At 43.1% G+C, this 24,212-nt stretch overlaps 1 protein-coding gene across 1 annotated transcript in view; it reads right to left on the bottom strand.

Moving 5' to 3' along the window:
- Positions 1–23,031, bottom strand: part of LOC107144853 — a 28,661-nt gene extending 5,630 nt beyond the window's left edge. The window contains exons 1-4 of the mRNA XM_015488714.2: positions 22,907–23,031; positions 19,938–20,020; positions 11,626–11,828; positions 10,708–10,891 (exon numbers count right to left, since the gene is read on the bottom strand). Coding sequence (XP_015344200.1) covers positions 10,708–10,891; positions 11,626–11,779 — 338 coding nt within the window. The 5' untranslated portion in view covers positions 11,780–11,828; positions 19,938–20,020; positions 22,907–23,031. The remainder of the gene's footprint in view (positions 1–10,707; positions 10,892–11,625; positions 11,829–19,937; positions 20,021–22,906) is intronic.
- Positions 23,032–24,212: the final 1,181 nt, after the last annotated feature.

Here is a 24,212-nt window from a genome sequence, read left to right as displayed (position 1 = left end):
CCCTTGTCTGCGAGGAACTGTGCTGGGCCAGGGCTCGCTGGGCTTCTGATCCATCTGACAGGGAGGAGGGAGCAATCGAGGGAAAAAAGAAGGCACAAGGCCAGGCACAGAGGGCTGCTTAGAACACTATCATGGGGGAGGAGAGAGAGAAAGCAGGAGGGAGAGAGAAGAAGAGAAAGAAGAAACAGCAAAGTAGGAAGAAATATCTAGTAGCTGGTAGCAAATCTCATTTTGTCCCTACCTGGTACCTATTCCAGAGTGTGGGGCTACGGAAGAAAAATCATAGAATCATAGAAGCCTGGAGCTGGAAGAGATGCGATCCCATTTCACAGTTGAGAAAGCAGAGGCTCTAGGAGGTTAACGTGAGAAGAACTGGGTCTTTGCCCTTGGTCAGTGTGCAAGAGCTGGGGTCCCAGGGGTGGGCATGCAGCCTCAGATCTATAACTTCTCTTTTCTCCCGATGGGCAAGCCAATCACCCAATACCTCACCAGCACAGCCTCTCTGTTTAATTATCATCATCTGTAACCTTCCCTGCTACCGAGAGTGGCAAGTTGATTTAGGCATGCATTAGCCATTCATTTATTCCACAAATATTGACTAAGCCCCCACTGCCCTATTGTACCAAGTCCTGAGATAACAGGAGACAAATATACACGGTCCCCACCTCCCGTTGCTACTGGCCTCCCAGGTGAGGAGGATGTCGGGCAGGCCAGAACAAGGATGCCCCATGCTGCAGATATCAGAGTCAGATCCGTGTTCAGGTCAACTCTGCAGCCACAGGCCAGCACTTAATTAGGACTGCAAGGTAAAAACACGGGAGGCCCAGTGAAGTTGGTTTTCCAATGAATAACAATATTTTAAACATATAAGCATGTCCCCAATATTGTGTTTGTTATCTGAAATTCGAATTTCACCAGGCCACCTGTATTTTTATATGCTCAATCTGCCAGCCTTACTCTTCATATCACTTTTATTCAGTTTCTTCCTCTATAAAATGAGAAAAATAGTGTCTCCTTGTCGAGATTATTCTGTTAATTAAATGAAAAGATGTGCATTGTGACTGGCAGGTAAATGTCCTCTCTGAACAAGTCTTACCTGGAGTTCTGCCAGCCCAGTGGTGAAAAGAGAGATGGGTACAGTAGCTATCAGTACAGCCCCTCCCCACCAGGATCTGGCAGGAGGCAATGGGTGTGTGGGGGGGTACCTATCTTGGCCTAAGGCTGAGCCACCGGTTGTGGGGAATCTACAAGTCAACAAATGACTTGGAAAAGGAACAAAGAACCAACCAGACCTCACTTGGAGTGCTGGTCGGGCCCAGCAACTCTATGTTAGCCAAGGTGCTTATTAAAAATATAAATGCCAGAGCTCTACCAAGACTTACTGAATCCAAATGTCCAGGAAGGACCTGTCCCTGAGACCCTACCCCTAGTAAGTCTCTGGACTCTAAAGTTTGAGAACCACTAGCCTGGGGTGCAGGGAGGAATTGCTGTCCCTAGGCTGCTTTGGAATGTGAGGTCCTGGCCCAGATCCTGGAACAGAAAAAGGACATTAAGTGGGAAGCTGGGTGAAATCCAAAAAACCAGTAGTTTAGTTAATGGGATTGTACCAGTGTTAATTTCTTAGTTTTGATCATTGTTCCGTGGTTATGTAAGATATTAACATTAGGGAAAGCTCACTGAAGGGTATATGGGACTCTCTGTACAATCTTTGCTAGTCTTGGGTAAATCTCAAATTATTTCCAAATAAAATGTAAGAAAAAAAAAAGAAAAAGAAAATTAAGCGTGCTCTGGCTCAAAGCCTGCCTTGAGCCTTTCCCTAGTCCCACGGTACAATCGAAGGCCCAGTCTGGCCACTCTGAGCTGCTATCAGTACAGGTAGCTGAGTCCCCCACCCCCAAAACACACACAGAGCACCTGGAGAGCATGGCTTCTCTTCGGTGCCATTCACACTGGGGCTTAAATGTCAACTCGATGAATTACATTTTAATCTGTCTATGTTATCAACCTGGCCAAGGCCCTAATTGGATGCCAGGCACACCCGCTGAAGAGCATGCATAATTAATCAGCCAGGAGGCCAGGGAAGGTCTTTCATCATGGGCCAGGGAAGAAGGAGGGGAGGGAGGGAAGAGGAGAAAAGAGCAGGGGAGGGGGAGGAGACAGAGCAGAAAGGGGGGGGGGCCAGGACAGGAAAGGGAGGCTTAGGAGAAAGGAGAGAGAGTGAGAGTGGCAGGTGAGTGCAAGGTGAAAGATAGGTGGNAGAGAGAGAGAGATATAGTGATATACACACACACACACACACACACACACACACATACATACATACACACATTGTGAAATGTCGCCAGGACAGGAAAGGGGAGGCTTAGGAGAAAGGAGAGAAGAAGTTGGAGAAGGTGGGCAGGGGTGAGTGGCAAGAGGTGGAAAAGATAGGTGGGGTTGGGAGGGGGGTCGAAGGGGACATGGAAGGACCCTCCCAGCACAGCACTGGCCATACAGTCTTTAAGTTCTGCTCCAAGGCTACCTCCTCACCCTGCCCCGGTCCCCCAACAAACGTGGGCCCTCCTTCCCTGGCTCTCCCAAGGCACACCAGGACGGACCTCTGTTACACCTTGACAACTTACAAGGCCCCAGAATGTTCATCAAAACATCTGCCTTCCCTGGGCCATGAATCCTCTCCCCTGGGATGACATCTAGCTCCATGACAGATCACCACTGCCTGGCAGAGTCCCTGGGCATGTATTTGCTGGATGGCTAAAGGGTAGATTTCTAGCTTCAGCCACACAAAGACACTTTCATCACCAATTAGACCAAATGGGATGTTAAGCCCATCCACTGGAGCTGCCTGGCTCTGCCACCAAGCTTGCTCCATCTGTACCCTGCTGTCCAGTGCCACTCTGCACTCTCCCCAAGCCTGCTGTCTCCTTCTCTGGACTCCCATCTGCCAAAACCAAGAGCCACACAGAAAAACACAGTTATCCTGGAATTGAAAGGGAGAGTTCATATTTCTCTGTGCACATGTCCTGCCCGAGAGCCCTACTGGAGACAAGGGTGAGACTCCTGGGTCCTTGCATTCGTAGCAAAAGGAAACTTCAAGTAAGATGCAAAAAGCCAGTTAAGAAAAATTTGATTTAAGCACAGCAATAGTTTACTCCCATATAGGCAAAGTGAAAGAGCAGACCATCTTCAGAGGAGATTGGGGACATTCATTCTTGCCTACTGGGGTTTTATTAAAGGAATATAGGAAGTTAACCATTTGTTTGTCCCTTAGTCTATCCATTTATGTCCCTGTCCCTGATTGATGAGATGATTACATCAGAATCCTAGAGACCAGTGTGCATATGGTTTCCAAAGGGAAACCCCCAGGGGTGAGGTGGGTCAAAATCACAATTACTATGAGATTTAATTAAGAGAGTGATGAAGCTAAGGTCACCATCCATCAGAATGTGACTCTGAGACAAGCTGCAGCCAAAGTTTCTTTGTGCCTTTTTGAGTTCATGAGACCCCATAGCTCAGTCTCCTGACTGACATGTCCAGACATTCTGTTTCATCATTCTGTTGGTCTCCTGCAGGGGGAGTCAATTCTGAGTCTCTGCACAAAGCCGGCCACTGTCCTAAGACATGGCTGCTCTGTGAGCATCAGGTGCCTCCCTTTCTCCTCCCCTGCTCATGACTACCTTCTCCTAATAATAGCTGGGCCCACAGTCCCCTCCCTGCTCCCTGCTTTCATTGGTCCTGTCCAGTTCGGCCTCCCCTCCACTTGGTCTGCTCTCTCCAGGCCGCTATCAACTCCACATGGTCAAAGCCAAGGGGCACTTCTCTGTCTCCACCTTCACTAACCTTGACATTCAGTCTGCTCTCAGCTTCTGACACCACAGCCTTCTGCCTTTCCACCTTCTACCTTGGCCACTCCGTGTCCATCTGCTCTGCAGAATCTCTTGCCCTTGGCCATCCCTAGACTGCTGGGGAGCCTCGAGGCTAACTTCTCAGACCTCTGCTCTTCTCCGGCTACTGCTTCTAATTTAATAATTTTATCTGGTTCCATGACTTTAAGTACCATCCAATATTAGTGGTTCTTAAACATATATCTTTACCCTTGACCTCTCCTTTAAGCTCCAAGAACAAGTACCCACACGAATGTCTACATTCATTATCTATTGCAGCATATAACAAGTTGCTTCCAAAATTTAGCATTGTAAAACAATAGTCATTTATTATCTCCCATCTTCTGTGAGTTGGGAAACTGGATGCTACTTACCTGTATGAGTCTCATTCTCTTCTGAGGTTACAGCCAAACTATTAGCTGGGGCTGTGGTCTCATCTGAATGCAGGACTGAGGGAAGATTTGCTTCCAAATTTATTCATGTGGTTGTTGGCAAGGTTCAGTTCCCAGCAAGTCCGAAGACTGAAGGTCTCAGTTCCTTGCTGGCTATTAGTGGTTTCCCCCAGCCCTGTCCATGTGGGCCACTCAATAGTTAGCTAACAAAGGGGAAGCTGGCTTGTCTCAGAGCAAACAATAATAGAACAAGAAAGCATACCCAATATAGAAACTACAGCTTCCTTGTAACCTAATCTCAGAAATGACATTCTATCATCTCCACTGAGTTCTATTAACCAGAAGCCAGTCACTAAATGCAGCCCACATTTAAGGGAAGGAGACCATACAGGGCATGAACAGCAGATTGCAATAATCATTGGGGTCCATCTTAACAGGCATCTCAAAAGATGCATCTCTCTAACAGAACTCCTCCTTTTCCTACTCCAAATTTGCTTCTCCCCAAGTTTTCCATGCCCTGAGAAATAGTATAGCAGTGTTATGAAAATTGTGCCACCAACCTGGATACCCTGGAAATATAGCTCCCAGAATCCTCCCATTCTATGGTTCTGGGATTGAGTTGGACAAAATAGGAACTTTTACTAAAAGGTAAGAAGCAAAGGAGCAATCATCGCTTGAAATATCACCGTGGTCAGATGCACAGATAGGCAGACAGAGTGTTTTAGTCAGCTTTTTTGCTCCTGTGACTGAAGGACCTGATCAGGACAGTTAGAGAGGAGGAAGAGTTTATTTGAGGGCTCACAGTTTCAGGGATCTTAGTCAATAGAAGGTTGGCTCCATTCCTCAGGGCTCAAGGTGAGGCAGAACATCATGGCAGGAGAGTGTGGCAGAAGGAAGCAGCTCACATAATGATCAGAAAGCACAGAGAGACTCCACTCTCCAGATACGAAATATATGCCCCAAAGCCATGCCCCAATTCCTACCTCCTCCAGCCACACCCTACCACTTTAGTTACCACTCAGTTAATCCTTATCAGGGGATTAATTCATTGATTGGGTTAAGACTCTTACAACCCAATCATTTCTCCTCTGACCCTTCTTACATTGTCTCACATGTGAGTTTTTCAGGGACACTTCACATCCAAACCATAACACAAAGGCACCTGGAGCACCCCAATTGGCCCTCACTTTCCTCTGCTCTGGGTCCACCTCATCTTTCCAAGTGCTGACCAACGTTCACCCAAAGCCCATCTCCAGAGGTGTGGCTGTGGGTCCAGGGAAGGAGCGGCTGCACAAAGGCAAAGCGTCCCCACCATAACCCTCGTAGTGTCACCTTGGTGGTTGGATCTGTCTGCTGCTCCAACTAGAGTGAGCCCTTATTCCCTAAGAACGGTGATGTTGGCTCTCTTTTAAACTGAATGTCTCCTTCTTAGAAAGAGTTGTCCTGAATTGACCACCTAACTCTGTTCTAATCCCCTGCCACATTCCATCAGTTTCTGAATTCAGCAATCCTTACAGACCTCTTTTTCTGTCCCACACACTGACCCTGAACTTCAGCTGTGCTCTCAGGGTTAATGGTAACATGACTCCCGTAAGAAAGGGGGTGTTCCTTACTTTTAATGGAGAAATGAGGCACAAAGTGAAGAGATGGTAAGATTAAACAGGAGGAGCGGGACCTGACCCTGGTTCTGCCTGACTTCTGGTCTGTTCTTTCCCACACACTGTAATGCCTCCTCATGCCCGAAGCTGGAGTTGGCAGTTTCTCAACCTCTCGGTCTCCGCCTCTTCATTTGGAGACCACAAGTATCTGAGACTGATTGGACCATTATCGAAATCCAATAAGCTTTTCTCCCGGTTCACTTCCCTACCCCTACCGAGTCTCAAAAGCCAGGCTCAGTATCTCCATTGAGGTGGATCCCTAGTGTGAATCGAGGACTGAGCAGAGGGTTCCACATCTCTTCTCCAATAACACATGGCTGACCACCATTCACCCAAACAGTTAGTTACTGTTACTACTCCCAGAGCCTTGGCAGCACCCTGCAGGACCCTTTCCACCCGACTCTCATCAGCTGGGCTGAGACCCAACCCTCAACCACATACAGAACCTATCACAGAAGGTCCAGCTGTGCACCAAAGCTTCCCTTGGGTGATGCCTCCAGGGTGACTGAGTGGTTCCCAGGATGGCAGGCCTCTTCTCCCACATGGCTTTCCATGACTTCTAGGGGGCTGCTGAATCGTCCCCAAGGCCCAGCTGGAGCTCTTCTGAGGTTTGGACAAGACCTGAAGCCACTTTCTCTTAAGAGAGAAACAGACTGGCAATCCAGCAGGTCAAAGGGCTACAGAGAAGCCACTGTCATTTGGGTGTCCCCTGCAATTAGTTTCGTCTCCATTACCTCCTGGTTGAAGCCCAAGGTCCTCATCCATAACACCCAGGGCTCTCTGGAGCCTTTCAGTCAAGGTTCACTTCCCAAATGCTCGGATCCAATGTCTCCCTGGAAGATAGAAGCCCTTTGGCCCTTCTGACCCTCAGCTCAGAGCCCTGCACCCTCCTGGTGACCTGTCCTCATCTCTTTACCTGGTTCCTACCCTTGTTCAAAGGCACATATTGAAGCCAACCAGCTACTAACCACATATAGATGGAAAAAAAAAAAAACCTTTGTGAATGATTTTCTTTTAAGATTTAGAAAAATCTCTCCTTTTTCATCAATTTGCACATTCCAAAAATGTTTTCCCATCTGTTGTCTCATTTGATCTATCAAAAGTTATTAGGTGGGCTGAGCATGAAGCAACCCCACTGCAGAGTTGTGGAAATAATCCTAGCTGGCACATTTTGAGCTCTTCCTCTATCCTGACAGTGTGCCAAGCACTTTCCATGAGTAAAATACACAAAATCCTTTTAAAAGTCATGGCAGTTAGTTACTGGCATTACCCCTGATTCTCCAGAAGAAAAAATAGAAGCTCAGAGATATTTAAATAATGCTTCTTGTTCTTGAACAAATAAGTTTTCAAAGCTATGACTTGAACCTTGATCCCAAACTCCAGTTAACTTCTAAACTCTACCCAATCACAAAAGAAGACCTGGGAAACAAAAAAGATTCGCCCTCAACACAAATGCTTCTTGTATTCGTCCATTTTCTATTGCTATAATAAAACCCCCTGAGGCTGGGTACTTTATAATTTTTTTAAGTTGATTTATCTCAAAGACTTGGAGGTTAAAAGTCCAAGATAGGGCAGCCTCATTGTTTGGCCTCTGCTGAGGGCTCATGGTACTTGGCATCTCAAGGCTAGAACTCATGCAAGAGCAATCACAGGGGAGACAGGAAGCCAGAGAGATTCAGGGACCAGGCTTGTTCTTTTTATAACAGCCTGTTCCTACAGGAACTTGACTGGATACTCTGAGAGCTACATTAATCCCCTCCAAAGACAGCACCCCAGTGACCTCATCACCTTCCAACAGGCCCCACTTCTTGAGGCTTCCACCAACTTAACATTGCCACAGTGGGGTCCAGGCTTCCGGTCTATGAACATTCAGGGGACACACTCAAAGCCTATCTGAACCTTAGCACTTCTCACCTATTTATCACCTGGGGCACCTGTAAAAATATATTCAGGATATTGATTCTGTAAATCTGGGGAAAGAGCTGAGATTCTGCCTTTCTAGCAAGTTCCTAAGTGATAATAATGCTGCTGATCAAAGATCACACCTGGAGTAGGTAGGCTATGTTCCGCACTGCCCCGGGGAGTACCGCCACCCTTGTCTTCCAGGTGGGATCCTCATAGGTGGCTAAGTTCTTGTATTAAGCAAGTAAGTAGGGCCCATTCTTGCCATTTCAAGTGACCAAAAGTCCAGCTGAAATTTTGGTTTAAGACAAAACAGTAGTTTAATGACTCATGTTTGAGGAGCCCTGGCTCAGATATGGCTGCATCCAGGGGATCCAATGAAGAATCTAGATTTGCTTTCTCATAACTACTCAGCTTTGGATTTCATGTTGGCTTCATTCCCAGGTTCTGCCTGGTGATAACAAAGGCTTCTAGAAAAATGAAGACTCAGTGGAATGATCCAGGCTGGTGAACTGTCCTCCAGGCTTGAAAAGACAGAAGCCAGTTAGGGGTAGCTATTGAGTCCCTCCTAGTGTAACCTCCAACACGGGAAGATTCTAGGTGTTCCATCATCCCCTCTCCTGGCCATGATGTCCTGGAAATCTGAATTGACTTACAATATTGATGCTACGAGGCAGGTTGAAGCCACTCAGTGACAGAGCAGGTGGCCAGGAGCCCATGGCTGGTGGGGTCTGTGAAGATCTCACACACTGGGACCAGGGCTCACCTGGGTGACAGTTGAGGAGGTAAGTGGATCAGGGTGTGCACCAGATGGGAAAAGATAGGGGTCCATACTCCTAGGAAATGTCTTGGGTTGGCCCCAAGGCACCACCAAGTTAGACCAGGAGATGCTTCCCATCTTCCTGGGAAAACGGTTCCCAAGCAGCCTCACCAAAGAAAGTAGGCGCTTGGCTCCCAAGCCTGGTTGGCAGGCGCACTGTGCAGATGGGCTGCTGACAGCACACCCCTTTGCCCCCTCCCCAGAATCCTCAGGAGGAGGAGCGAGCAGCAGGCCTGCCGCACACACCCCTCCGCCCGCACCACACAATCTGGCTGCATCTCTCATGTGCACCCCTCCCCCACTCTATGCTCTCGGGGCCTCCATGCTCCCCACAATCCCAGGTCATCGTTTCCAAACCAGGGCAAGGCTCCAACAGGATGGGAATGCCAGAAATACTCAGCAACTGAGAAAAATAAAATATTTCCACACAGTATTTTTAAAACTCAAAATTGATGCCCCAAATGCCCCTGATGAACCAATTTGTATCAATTTTAATTTATTATTAAAGATAACATGGAACAGGGTAAGAATTGTCAAGAAGAGCAAGGTTGGGACAAGCAAAAGCAGTTCTAGATGCTGCCCGTGTCAAAAATGTCAGTATTATTGTTCACGATGAATTTCTAAATTATTTTTAAATTTTTTAAATAGCACATGAAAATATTACTGATCTTATGTCCTGATACTTGGTGCCTGCTTGAATTCTGCGGCTGAATTTAGAGCCTCGCCCTTCTCAGTTTGGACTCCGTTCTGTAAAAGCCAGCTGGGTCCTGACACCCACCCTCCTCAGCCCTGCAGTGGCTGCTGCAGTTTTGCCAGGGTACAAGCAAAACTCTCCGTGGGCACTCGAGTCCTCACGGTTGGTTGCTCCATCCTGATCCCTAGAGGGCACATCATAGGATGTAAGAGCTGTTAAAATATTGAAATACTTTCTGATCCTGAACACTCGCATCATAAGCCTTCTCCAGGACCCTATCAGAAGTCCCCACAACCCAGCAACCGAAGGACCAGTGCCTGACCAACTACAGTCCCCAAATGCTTGTCCACACAACATTCTCGTCCTATGCCAGGGTCCCTTGCCCACTCTACTCCAGTCATTCTGAGTATGTTGCTCCATTTGGCGCTATCCAGGTCCAAACCACCACTATCTCTGGCCTGACCCACTGAAACACAGCAGCCACAGTGACTCAACTAAATTGTAAAACAGATTCAATCACCCCCCTGAAAAGACTCCTGTCTAGGAATTAAGGCCACATTCTTTACAATGGTCTGATCTTTTTCTGTCTCTCTCTTTTTTTAATCCTTGACTTTGCTTCCTTCTCCTCTCCTTTTATTCACCCCCATCTAGCCACTCTCACCTTCCCACCTCCTCAAATGCTCCAGAAAATTTCTCACCTCAGGGCCTTTGCACTCGCTGTCCCCACTGCCGGGTCTGCTTGCTCCTTCACCTGCTTTTCATTTCTTTGCTCAGATTTTCTTCATAGTGAGGCCTCCCTGACTAACGGACTTAAGATTGCAACCCAACACCAACCATTAAAAGGCATTAAACCCAGTATATTTAATGCCCTTTACTCAACATTTTATAGTATTAATCACGTTTTAACATACTGTATAATTAACATATTTGTCATATCTATTGTTATGGTTCTGTATTTCCCCAACTCAATATAAACTTTGAGAGCACATAGATTATTATTTTGTTCACTGATGCATTGCAAGTATTCATTAGATACTCAGTAAATATCTGTTGATTGGATAAATGCATTAAATAAATGAGTATATAAAATATGTCATCACTCTGGGCTTATAGTAGGTGCTCAATAAATATTGGTACAGTATCGATCCACAGGCTAGACTCAGAAATGAATCCCACAGACTAAGCCAAGGGATTAAATGTGCAGAAAGTGCTAGCTCAGTGCTTATTGCAACTCTGCTTTGAAAGCTATGTTCTCTATCATATTTGTCAGGGTTCTGTGCAGAGAAATCAAACCAATAGAAACCAATAGATTTAGCGGTGTGTGTCGGGGGTGGGGGGAGGGGGTAAGGAGTTGACTCACAGCATTATGGAAGCTGAGAAATGCCAAGATCTGCAGTTGGCAAGCTGAAGACCCAGGAGAGCTGATAGTTCTGGTCCAAATTTGAAATTCTCAGAAACAGAAGAGGTGCTGGAGAAAATTCCAATCTGTAAACTGGCAGGCTGGAGACCCAAGGAGAACTGATAGTCCAGTTTGAATCCAAAAACTGAAAAAAGAAAACTATGTCCAAGCTCAAAACAGTCAGGCAGGAAGGGGCCCTCACTTATTCATAGGAGAATGGGGGTGGGGGCAGGTTGTTCTATTTAGCTTTCAACTGATTCAATAAGAGCCACCCACATTGGGAGGGCAATATGCCTTACTCAAGGTACTGATTCAAATGTTAACCTTATCCAAAAACACCTTCACAAACACACCCACAAGAATACTTGACCAAACATCTTGGTACCCTATAGCCCAGTCAAGTTGAGACCTAAACGTAGCTATCACAGCCATCTTGGAAGACCATCTCTTCTCCTTTTGTATATCCAAAGTCCAGGCATCTTCCAAGATCCAACCAAGAGCCACTTATCCCTAGAAGTCTTCCAATTCACCCCCACAATTCTGAATTCGACACCTCTTTTTTTTTTTTTTTTTTTGAAGTAAGCAATGCAACCTCAGATTCTCTCTGGACAGATGTCTGTATGTAAATTCTTTGTCAGTGTGTCTCTTCCCCATGAACTCTCCTAGGGATCTGTCTCAATGACGAATGCCCTCCCCCCTTTTTGGCACATCCTCCCTTCCATATACCTCCACCTACTCCTCCTGGGACTGTATAAAATACGAGACAGGCGAGCCTGCCAACCATTTCATCACAAATTTATCAGGAATAGATTTTAATAAGCAGGAAGCAACATAGTAAAACATTGAGTCATAGAGATGACACACAAAAGCTGAAATTACCATTGTTGCCAAAATTCCAGTCTGTAGATGGGCCCAAGCAGCATGCCCATGTTCTTAGTTCACCATTCTCCAATGTGTGCTCCATGTGGGCCCCTCCGTTCTTCTCAGGACCCCAGTCACTGTGGTATGATTTCAGGGCTATTCTCAGCAGCATGCCTGACTTCCTGTGATACTTGGAAATCTACTTCCCATGCCTGAAAGAACTAATGGAAGAGAAGGGAAAGGAGATGTCTGGCATCTGTGTGGCACAATGCCACCTTTACAACCCTCCAGGACAGCATCCTCCCTTTCTTAGTGTGTTTGTTTGGAGTACTTGCTGGAGGATCTGTTTGGAGATCCTCTGGGGTCTCTCTACCCAACCCTACATCCCCATTCTGGTGATGATGATTTCTATGTCAAAGCACCCACTAGCTGGAAAGACGGGTGGCCTATGGGGGTCTCTTTATGACTGGTTCCAAGCATACATTGTGCTTTCCCAGCAGGGTCCTAGTCTTAGAGCCATCTTCTGGTGGTGCCAATATAGATCAGATCATGAGCTGATTCACAGATGCTGCTGTGGTCTGAATGTCTGCCCCTCCAAAACTCATGTGGCAACTTAATCCCCAAAGTCAGGTTAATATATTTGATGATGGAGCCTTCAGGAGGTAATTAAAGTTAGAGAAGGTGAGGAGGCTGGGACCTTCATAGTTATATTGGTGGTTTTATAAGTAGAGGAAGAAAGACTCAAATTAGCAAGCTTGATGCCCTGGGATTCTACAGAGAGTCCTCTCCTCCTGCAGGAAGGTCCTCACCAGATGTGGTCCCTCTTCCTTGAACCCCAACCTCCAGAATCATGAGCTGAATAAATCTCTATTCTTTATCAATTACCCAGTCTGTGGTATAAACCTTTATATATAAACCTTTGTTCTTTATCAATTGCCCAGTTTTGTGGTTATAGCAACAAAAGAAAGAACAAGACAGATTTATTTTTAGTATGGACATAAAGCTACTAGAGGTTTCCAACAGCCAGAATAGAGTTTTGTTTTTGATAACAGAGGCCACTTTGGGTTGAAGAACACTTCGATGAAGAGAATGGCTTTGAGGCATAGAAAAAGTATTGGATTTTTTAACATTTACTGAACGCTCACTGCAAAGGGCATTGTCTTGTGCGTTCCACACATCGTCACAGCTATCCATGCAATGAAACAATTTAATTCTGAGGACAACTCTAGTAAGGGGACATGGTAATACACTGTCTTAACAGATGAGGAAACTGAGGCACAGTGGTGTTTGGTCCAACAGTAAATGGGCTACAGGAGACCAGGCAGACTGATGGTGGTTTCACAAAAGGCAAGTGAGACAAATGTCACAAGAGAGAAAAGCAGAGAGGGAGGCTCCTCTCCTGGGAGTCTTCATGCTCCTTACCTACCAGGAGAACCCGACATGTCCTTCAAGATCTGACTCCAGGCTGGTGTTCTAAGGAATCCTAGCCACCAGCAGAGCTGATCACTCCCTTCTTTGGTTTCCCCTGCCAAGACAGAACTGGTCTGTTCCCAATTACACTGGGTCATTAATGCTTCCATATCCGCCTGTCCCACTGGGCAGTGAGCTCATGGAGGGTAGGACAGATTGCGCTTTCAGAGGCTTCCCAGCACAGAACAGTGTATGGAAGAAGTGCTTGCTCCATAAACCCTCATGGCAATGAGTCAGGTTTTCCTGGAGGCCCCCCTCCTGACATGGGTCACTTCTACTCGTGTTCTATTGTCCAGAGCAAGTGGCCTGCTTCTGGATGCACCCTCCATATCTCAGGCCTTGCCTCATGCCCCCTCACCTGGAGATGGCCAGATGGATGAGTGACAGGAGGTGGGCATGGGCACACCCAGGGGTCCTCCAAAGGCATACTCTGGGAATGTGTGGGGTTGAAATTAGTCATGGATGGTGTGGGCCAGAAGGGGATGCTGTAGGACACACAGAGGAGCCTATTCCAGGGCATGATCCTTATTCTGCTCTAACTCTCCATGTCACAGTGGGTAGAGCCCTTCCCTCAAGGGTCCTCCTCTCTCTCTCAGAAAAACATTGGGCTCAGAGCCCCCTGTCTCTTACCCTCATGCTGGGCACATCCTCATCTCCCTGCCAGAACATTACCTACCCCATAATTTAGAATCCTGATGAATTTTAACAGAGGTAGCAAAACACTACAGAGAAACAGATAATCTTCCTTTCCTGTTTCTAGAAATTCTGCCTTTTCCCTCACCCCCACTCATTTTACTTTTCTTCTGAATATTGAGTCCCAGAGGTGAATAAGCCACGTCATCACTGAGCTCCCAGAAATGTAGATTCCATGGGGTGAGACAAAGATGGAATGAACTGTCTTTTTCCTTTCGTCACAGGAAGCTACAGCACATTTCAAAAGTAAGATGGGCTTCTGATTATTAAAAATAAACCCTGGCACACAGTCTGCCTTTCACATGAATCTTGCCAGCAGATGCAGACTTGCAAACACACTCTCTGGCTCCGTGCTGAGACCCAGCTTCTCTGCCCAGTTTTCATGCTGAGATTCTCTAAGGACAACCATTTCTGTTTGGAGAACCATAAAATCAGCTATTTGCTGTCTCACAAGGAAGGGGCTGCCACCCCAGGGCTTATGGGACCAATGGATCTCTTGACAGAGATATATAAGAAAATTGAAAAAAAACTTAAGATATGTAGATATGTATTAATATTTCTTTAATATTAAGTGACAACTGATACCGGATAATGCAGAGGAGGTAGTTTTGTGGTTTTGTTTTGTTTTACTTTGCTCAGGTCCCTGAAATGGAATGTGAGAGATTCCTAGTAGCTTTAGGAACGTGGACAGAGGTGCCTCAGCGAGCCCCTTAAGGGTGGCTTCCTCTCCTTGTCTAGCTCATTTTCCTCAATGTGTCCTTTCACTCTCAGGCAAACACTTCCCAAGCTGTGATTCCATCACATAGGCTAAATAACCCCAGTGAAAAGAGATTCTGGTTCCCACTGATACCACACAAGCCTCAGAAATGACTTGAGTCACGTGCCTGTTCCTCACCCAATTATTATAGCGTTGGGTAGAATACAGTAAATAGGTAGGGCAGGGCTCACAGGACTGCAGTTGAGGTCCACCCCATACACACCCGCAAGAACTGAGAGTTGCCCAAAGGAAAAAAATCCATTTTAAAACCTGTTCAGAATATGTGAATCACCCTGAGGAATCTATAAAGTAAATAATAACAGGTGGATATGAGTTGAGATCAGAATTCAAGTGCTATTGAACCAGTTATGAATTACCTTTTACTCTCTGTTTCTACTAACCCTGAATCCAGCAGATCCAGAAATCCTGAAGTGGGTAGTATCATGAACAGTGAGCTCTAGAAGAAGCTTTATAATTCTGTCTCAAGAAACAGAAAGTGAAACTTCTACTCTTACAAATCAAACATCATCAACAAATTAGATTTTATTAACATTTATAAAACACTCTCTCCCAACAAAAAGCAATATACACATTTTTTTCAAGTGCATATTAAATATTCACCAATATGGGCCATGGTCCTGGGTTACAAATGTTAACTAATTTAAAAATAACTGAAACTATACAAAGTATGTTCTCATGACCCAGTTTTCCCACTCCTCAGTATATATTCAAAGGAGTTAAAAATCAGCATTCTACGGTGACATGGCCATATCAATGTTTATAGCATCACACTTCACCATAAGCTAAGCTATTGAATCAACCTAGATGTCCATCAACAGATGAATGGATAAAGAAAATGTGATTTATATACACAATGGAATATTACTCTACCATAAAGAAGAATGACTTTATAACATTTGCTGGTAAATGAATGGATCTAGAGACTATCATGCTAAGTCAAATAAGCCAATCCTAAAAACCCAAAGCTTGGATGTTCTCTCTGATTGTGATTGTGGGGGAAAATAGAACTTCAGTGCATTTGACAAAGGGAAATGAAGGGAAAGGAGGGGGAAGGAATAGAAAAGACAATGGAATGAATCTGAGATAACTTGTCTATGTTCATATATGAATATGCCACAGTGAATCTCAACATTATGTACATCCACAAGGCTAGGATCCTAATTAGACTAAGATATATTCCATATTTGTATAAATATGTCAAAATAGATTCCACTGTCATGTACAACTAAAAAGAACAAATACAAAAAATTTTTTAAAGTATGTTCTCAAACTATAATAGAATTAAACTGAAAATCAACAGTAAAAAGAGAAGAGGAGAATCTTCCAACACTGGCATATTAAACAACACACTTATAAATAATGCAGACTTGCAAACACACTCTTTGGCTCCGTGCTGAGACCCAGCTACCTTGAGTCTACCTTTGCTAACAATCACACTCTCTAGAATACTGAAACTTTAAAGCAACTTTTAAAATCAGGTGGTGTTAATAAAATCTAATTTTTTGATGATGCTTGATTTGTAAGAGTAGAAGTTTCACTTTTTGTTTCTTGAGACAGAATTATAAAGCTTCTCCTAGAGCTCACTGTTCATGATAATACCCACTTCAGGATTTCTGGATCTGCTGTATTCAGGGTTAGTAGAAACAGAGGGTAAAAGAGAAATAAGTCTCAAGAGAAATCAGAAAGTGTTTGAACTGAATTAAAATGCAAAATACAAAAAAATATGTGGGATGCATCTAAAACAGTGTTTAGGGGGAAATTTATAGTATTCAATGCTTACATTAGTAAAGAATAAAAGTCCCAAATTTGTAGTCTGAGAGCCCACCACAAGGAACTAGAAAAGGATGATCAAAATTAAATCAAAGCATCCAGAAGGAAAAAAAAAAATATATATATATATACATATATATATATATCACAGAATTGAGGAAATTGAAAACAAAAAGGTAATTAAAAATTAAACAAGCCAATTATTTTTAAATTACTCAAAAAATTTAGATATGCCTAGAAATACTGACAAATTAAAAAAAAAACAAAACAGAAAAGACCCAAATTATTAATATCAGGAGTTAAAAGGAGGATATCACTACAGATTCTATGGCCATTAAAAGTAGTAAGGAAATACTTCTAATTCAAATACTACAGAACCAGTTCAGAATGACCTTCCCCCCCTGCTAGATTGAATATAAGTCCAATCTAACATAACAATACATGTAAACTCAAAAAACTTACATGATGTCAAACAATTCCCGTACATCTGTAATCAATCAAAATTTACTAAAGATGAAATAGATAACCTAAACAGTACTGTAAATATTAAAGAACTTGAATCTGTGCCAAAATTTTGGGGTCAAATGATTTCACTAGAAAATTCTATAAAATATTTAAAGAAGAAGTGATATAAATTCTAAATCATTCCTTCCAGAATGGCAAAGTGAAAATAACATTCCACTTGTTTTATGAATCCAGTGTTACTTTGATACCAGAAACATACAAAAAAAATCCACAAATAGAAGACTACAGACTAAGTGCCTTCTTAACTATAGAAACAAAATTTCTCAACAAAATTATAGCAACCAAATCCAGCAATATCTATATAAATTACAACCAAATGAGGTTTATAGCAGAAATACAAGAATTATTTGAGTTTTTAGAATCAAAACGTGGTCATATCAATTAAAAAGTATTTAACAAAATTCAACACCAATTCTTGATAAAAAAAAAAAAAAAGAAAAAAAAAATTGGTAAACCCAAAATAGAGGGGAACTCCTTCAACTTGACAAAGGGAATCTATAAAAAATCTACAGCTAACAATCTCCTTGATGGGGAAAATTGGCTACTTTATCTGTCAAATCAGAAACAGAGCTTGGAAGCTCACTCTTGTTACTTCTTTTCAATATTGTACAGGAAGTCCTAGTCCTTGCAACAAGACAGAAAAATGAAAAAACACAGATTAGAAAAGAATAAAACCGTTCCTATTTTCAGAGGACATGATTGTCTATGAAGAAAACACCAAATATTATATTAAAAGCTTCTAAAATTTAGCAAATTAAGAAAGATTGCGGGAAACAAGGTCAAGACAAAACATATTTCTATAAATTATCAATATACATGTGGAAAACAACATTTTAAAACAATCCCAGTAACAATACCTTCCAGAAAATGAATACACATAAAGGATTTATATGCTGAAGACTACAAAATTATAATGAACAAAATCAAAGGTTAAATAAATGAAGAAATATACCATGTTCATGGATTACAAAATTCAACAGAGTTAAGATGTCAGTGCTTCCCAAAATGATCTGTATATCGGACATAAATCCAATCAAAATACAGGACAAATTTTTTGAAGATATTGACAAGCTGACTCTTAAATTTATGTAGAAATGGAAATTAATTAAAATAGCCAAAATGATTTATAAAATGATGTACAAATTTAGAGTATGTTTTTAAAAGTTGATTTTAAAAGTTGCTGTAAAGTTTCAGTAATCTAGAGAGTGTGTTTGTTAGCAAAGGTAGATAGTATGGGGAGTTTCTTGTGGAAATCAAACTGTTCTATATCTGATTGTGGCAGTGGCTACATAAATCTATACATGAGTTAAAACTCATGAAACTTTATATTCCCCAAATAGTCACCATCTCTCTCTATGATCATTTTTAAATTCAATTACTTTTTAAGCATTTTAATGTAAAAATTAATCTTCCAAGGTATTAAATCAGTTCAAAAGGAAAAGGAAAGTTTTGTTTTGTTAACAAACAGTGGCCATTTCCCATATGGAAATGTTTAAATGTCAACCCCATCATCTTTTCCTACACAAAAATAAATGAAGACAGATCATAGACCTAAGCATAAAAGTGAAAACCATAACACTTCTAGAATAAAACACAGGAGAAAATATTTGCAATCTTAGAGAAGACAAAGATGTCTTCATGTAAAGAACTCCTCCAAATCAACACAATAAGCCAGGTTTCTTAAATTGGGCAAATAACTTAAAGGACACATTGAAAAGGAGGATATGCATGTGGTTAATAGACCATGACAGGATCTCAACATCAATGCAAATTTAAACTGCACTGAGATACCATTTCATGCCCACCAGAATGGCTATCATGAGAAAGGCTGACAACACAAAATATGAATTCTACAGACAAAATAGAATGCTTGACATTGCCTCTGAGAATGTAAAATGGTACAAGCATTTTGGATCCCTGTCTGGCAGTTTCTGATAAGGTTAAACATGTATCTATTATATATGCTCCAGGATCCCATTCCTATTTCAACAGACATGTGCTCATAAATGCACTTAAAATATATACTGGAATACTCTTTGCAGCCTTAATCCAAATATCCAAATATCCAAAATCACTCAAATATTTTTTTAACAGGAAAATATACAAACAATGGTATGTCCATACAATAAAATACTATTCAGCAATAAAGGAAAAATCGACCTGGATGAATCTCAAAAGCATTATGGTAGGCAAAAGAAGCCAAGCACAAAAGAGCACATCCTGTTGATGGAACGTTCTAGAACAGGCAAAGCTCACCAAGCTAAGGTGATAGAAATCAGAACAGAGGGGTGGGAAGGTTAACTAGAAAGGATCCCAGGAGAACATGATGTGAATGTTTTTTATCTTGTTTGGGGTAATGATTTCATGATTGATTATGAGTCCAAACTCATGGAATTGAACGTTTCAGTCTTCCATTTCTACTGTATAATAATTTAATGCTGACTTAGTGAAAGAAGAATCACTAATGAATATAACACTTTACTTTCCACAAAACATTTTCTCACCCATTCTCCTACTCCCTCCATTTGATCTTCCCCACAACCCTGGGCAGGAGGAAGGTTGAGATTTTTTTTAGGAATGACAAGAAAGTAGCAGAGGATCCAAATGAGAAAGTGACTTCCAAGGACACACTGTAAACTCTTGCCAGACAAGACCCAACGCCCAAGTATTAGGACTCCACATCCAGTGCTCCCGCACAATGGCTTGGTTTCCAATCCGTGTTTCCCTGTCTTTCAATCATTGCAGGCATGCCTGGGGGACACAACAAATGTCAGCAACAAATGTCAACCTCCTCAATTTGTATTGCTTTTATCTCTTCCATGAAAACAAGTTCTGCCTCAAATTTCCTTAAAAGGTTTAAGAACCACCGTTGTTACGGATGCTAAAACACACATGAATATTCAGGGGCTCTGGTCTTTATTTGCATACTTTGTGGTGTGACTTGCAATATATTAGAATCCAATTTTCCCTCTTGGCCAAAAACAGTTATATTTACCTGAAATAGTATGGCCACCAGCCACCAGTTCTTATAACTGAGTGTATACAACAGAAAGACACAGTAATAAAAGAAAGAAAGAGAGAAAGAAAGACTAACCATGGTCTGTCCCAGTATGGTATCAGCCGAGTCATTCCTCTTTTCTGGGAATGGCTGGTCATTCCTGTTCCTCCATCTTTAATCTAAGGGAAAGAGAAGCTTTCACTAAGTGTCCGGTGGTAGGGTCTGATTTCATGATTGATTATGAGAGTCTGGGGCTTAGATTGATTGGTAGGGTCTGGGGCTGAGAGTCAGTGTTCATATTCTGCAACCCACCCCCCACCTCACATGACCATTTATGGCCCAGGTATCCCACCTAAGGAGTCTCATTCCAGAGAAAATTCTCAAACCTTGTGAGCTGAAAGGGACCCACCTCCATATAGACAGGCACCCAAGACCTCCAGGATAAATCCCTTGTCCAAGGAGACTTAGGGAGCTGAAAGCTTCTCTGTGCTACTTCTAGGTCAAGAAATCAGTTTCGTGGGCTGAGGATATAGCTCAGTTGGTGTAGTGCTTGCTTTGCATGCACATGGGCCTGGAATCAATCCACAGCACCAAAATATAAAAGAAAAAAAGAAATAAATCAGTTTTGTAAACACGAGGGTCTTAGTCTTAGCTCTACCAAGAGTCCATAATGCAACTTTGGAGCAAGACTCTTCCTCTTTAGGGACTTGTCCTACCCATAAAAAGGAGCTAATAAATCCTGACTTATAATGCTGAGATATAATGAAGTGAAAACTGTGGGAATGTTTTGAACAGAATTATTCCCTTTCGGGGAACTCACCTTTTTGGGAAAGGGAAGCCAAAGCCATCTTCCAATCCCCATGATCCAGAACCTTTTTTCCCCCACGCCTGTGCAGTGTGGCTGTGACCACTAGATGGCGGTAAGTGTCACTTGACAATTTAGAAAAGGGTGTGGGAAGAGCCAGGGGACCCGCCTGCTTTAAGAAAACTAGGCCAAAACCTACTCGTTACATCACTTCTAATCGAAGCAGCCAGTTCAGTCTGGATTTTTCTTTATTGCAGGCGACAATGCAAGGAAGTTTCCTGGCTCCTGCACATTTCAGTGCTAATTGTTCGGCCTGAATTCTGTCTTTAACTCCCAGGGACTGGTTCTGGAGGCCCTGCCCTCCTTCCCTTGGTATAGGCCTCTTTTTCCAGGGCTTCTTACTGGCTCTCTCCAGCTGTCCCAGGCCAATGCCTCATTCTCAGCCACACTAGAAGTACATTTTTTTTGTTGTTGTTTGCCTTAAATCTCTACTTCGTTTATCAAGCATTTATTGAAGTCTCTGTGTATGCAAGGGCCTGTAGCACCAAGAGTACGTGGGATAAGAATGACCCAAGCTCTGACCTCAAATGGAAAAAAGGGAGCCACAGGCAGCCCAAGTTCAAATCTATCTCCACCCCTCACTTGTTATATTCATGATTTTCAATCAATCATTGAAATTGTTTTTCTTCTTCACTTTCCTTAATTTTAAAAGGGATTAGAAAGTGGATTATTTTATTTATTAAATGAGTTCATCATACTGTTCTGTCCCATGCTTAGAATGGGGTCTGGCACTTCATAATCAATACTTATTTATTGACCACACCTTAGGTGAAGATACATTATTTGATTTAGTGCTGATATCAGTGGCTCCAAAGAGATAAACATTTTTCCCAAAATTATACAGTGAATTCAAAGCAAAGGCAGGATTTGAACCTGGTTCTACCTGACTTCAGGAGCAATGCCTTTGCCTATTCTTCCAAAGAGAAAATGAGCCCCCCAAAGCAGGACTAGAGACCAACAAATCTGCAGACCAGGCTGTCCAATCCCACAGTGATTGAAATCAGCCATTCCAAACCATGCCACTTGAGTCTCCGTGATAGTGTCCTGGATTTAGCTCCAGCACTAACTGGGGCTTTGTGAGAGCAAGACCCCTGCTTGGGCCTCAGTTTTCTCAGTACTATCCACATGTGTCTATCAGAATCACCTGGGATCCTTCTTTAAAGCATGGATATTTGGACCCTACTCCAGATCTACTAAAATAGCATCTGCAGGGGAGGGCCTGGAGATCTATTTTTAACCAGTGTGTCAGATGATTCTCAGGACCTGGAAAGTTAGGAAAACATCCTAGATAATCTTAAACATTCCCCCAGCCCTATCCCTATTGACCCAGGTCCACTCAATGGGCTCTTGGCCCACTATCCTACAGATTCTTTATAAACACCACAGACCCTGTCCCTCTGCCTAGGGGAGCAGGAGCCCCTCCCCAGCCTGCATGGACTGGTAGCTCCTTCCTTCCTGTAAGGCACTTAGGCTCTCAAAGGAGCTGAAGCTGTTTAAATAATGAATGGAATTTACAGTAGCATTTGGAATTCACTTAAGCAATAGAAACATGATTGCAGTAAAGCCTCCTTTAAAATCACTTTTTTTCAACTGGGTAAGAAGGAAGACAAAGGAACTTCCCCCTTGACTTCCTCAATATGCAAATCAGGATATTTTGATAAGATTTGATTCTCAATGTCTACATTGTCCTTTCGGAAGGTATAATTTCTGCTATCAGAACAGCAGTTCTCTGCTGTCCTAGTCTGATATACTCAGAAGCCATGGGTCAGACTATATTTCAGGCTCAGGGAGGCATTACTGGCCCCTGTGTCCTGATGGGAAGACTCATGGGAAAAGTAGAGAAGAAGGCTCAAGGCAGAAAGCCAGCCCCAGGCCTGTGCCACTGGCTCCTACTAGAAATCTTTCCAGTCCTTGCTCTTCCTGTCTGCAGAGTCATCAGACTGCACAATTCAGCAAGATTGGCTGCCTGCTTTATCCTGCCTTCTGCTACAGTCCTGTCCCAGGCCCTGCAAAACACTAACCTCACTAACTGGAAACAACTCACATTCTTACTGTTATGACTAAGACCATGACCTTAGTCAGTGGAGTGTTGGGTGAAGAGGGAGTGTGCCCTGGCCTGGGCTCAATAAGACAAATGTATCAATCAGCTATTGCCATAATAATGTCACATAACAAATGACCCCAATACCTGGTGACTTACAGCATTCACTTATCCTCACTCAGGCACATGTGAGTTGGCTGGAGCAGACCTGCTGATCTCAACTGGGCCCAGCTGAGTTTGCCTCTGGCCTTGGGTCTGCTCTGGGTTTCCCCCAGCCCTTCTTGGGCCAGAGGTGTATCCAGGACACACTTCTCTTATATAGTGATGGCAGGAACCCAAGAGAGCAAATTTATTTCAAGCTACTCTTGACCTCATATCTGCTTACATCCAGAGCAAAGTTCAAGGACAAACATCTACCCAACAAATCATGTCACAAACATAGGAGGAGGGTGGAAAGGTTAAACTAGAGACAAAAGAAAAAAAAATAGAGACAAATTCAAACCTGGAGGCCACTCTCTGCAGGTGGAAGATACAAGGGAGGGATCCTAGAGAAGCCAGAGCCAGAGTGCATTTGGAGTTCACTCAAGCAATAGAAAGAAAGGAGGAAACTTGCTGGGTGCAGTGGCACATGCCTGTAATCCATGGGCTCGGGAGGTTGAGGCAGGAAGATCGCCAGTTCAAAGCCAGCCTCAGCAAAAGCAAGGTGCTAAGCAACTCAGTGAGGCCCTGTCTCTAAATAAAATACAAAATAGGGCTGCAGATGTGGCTCAGTGGTCGAGTGCCCCTGAGTTCAATCTGCAGAACCCCCCCACCACCACCACCCCCTGCAAAATAAAAAAAGAAGGAGAAAACTTAAATCAGGGGTAACTACCTCCAGCGCAGCCCTGCTTGAATCCCAACTTTCTCAGTGTCCCCTCCCAATCTCTAAGTGAAAAAACCCACAGGAGGGGTGCCTGCCTCTTCTTCATCACAGTTGGTTGTTTTTCTTAAATAAATCAGTTTTGTAAAAGATAAGACTGGGAAGGGACACTGAATGCATCATCTTGTCTCAGCTTCCAGAGAGGAAAAGAGGCTTTCTTATTGGGGAAACTTTGCAGTTGGGTACTAAAGAGAAATAGTCCACTTAACAATCCAAGGAGCAAAATTTATCACAAAGAACTAAATTTAACAAACTGAAGAACTCAAAACTCATAGGAAAAAAATCATAGAACAAATAGAAAAGACTTTTCTAGAAAGGTCCAATTAGTATTCTCATGTGAGGGGATATGGCCTATATACCAAATGATCCACTAAAAGTCTTAGAAATCAAAAATTTGAGTGCTGAAATTTTAAAAAACTTCAAAATATGGGCTGAATATCAGAATAGGTAAAAACTAAAGAGAAAATTACTAAATCAGAAGGACTTTGCCCAGAAACAGCACAAAAAGAAGCATACCTGGAAGATAAGAAAAATATAAAGAGATGG

The sequence above is a fragment of the Marmota marmota genome, unplaced genomic scaffold, assembly GCF_001458135.2.
Source record: "Marmota marmota marmota unplaced genomic scaffold, marMar, whole genome shotgun sequence".
NCBI lineage: Eukaryota > Metazoa > Chordata > Mammalia > Rodentia > Sciuridae > Marmota > Marmota marmota.
This window is presented reverse-complemented; position numbering and strand designations above follow the sequence as displayed.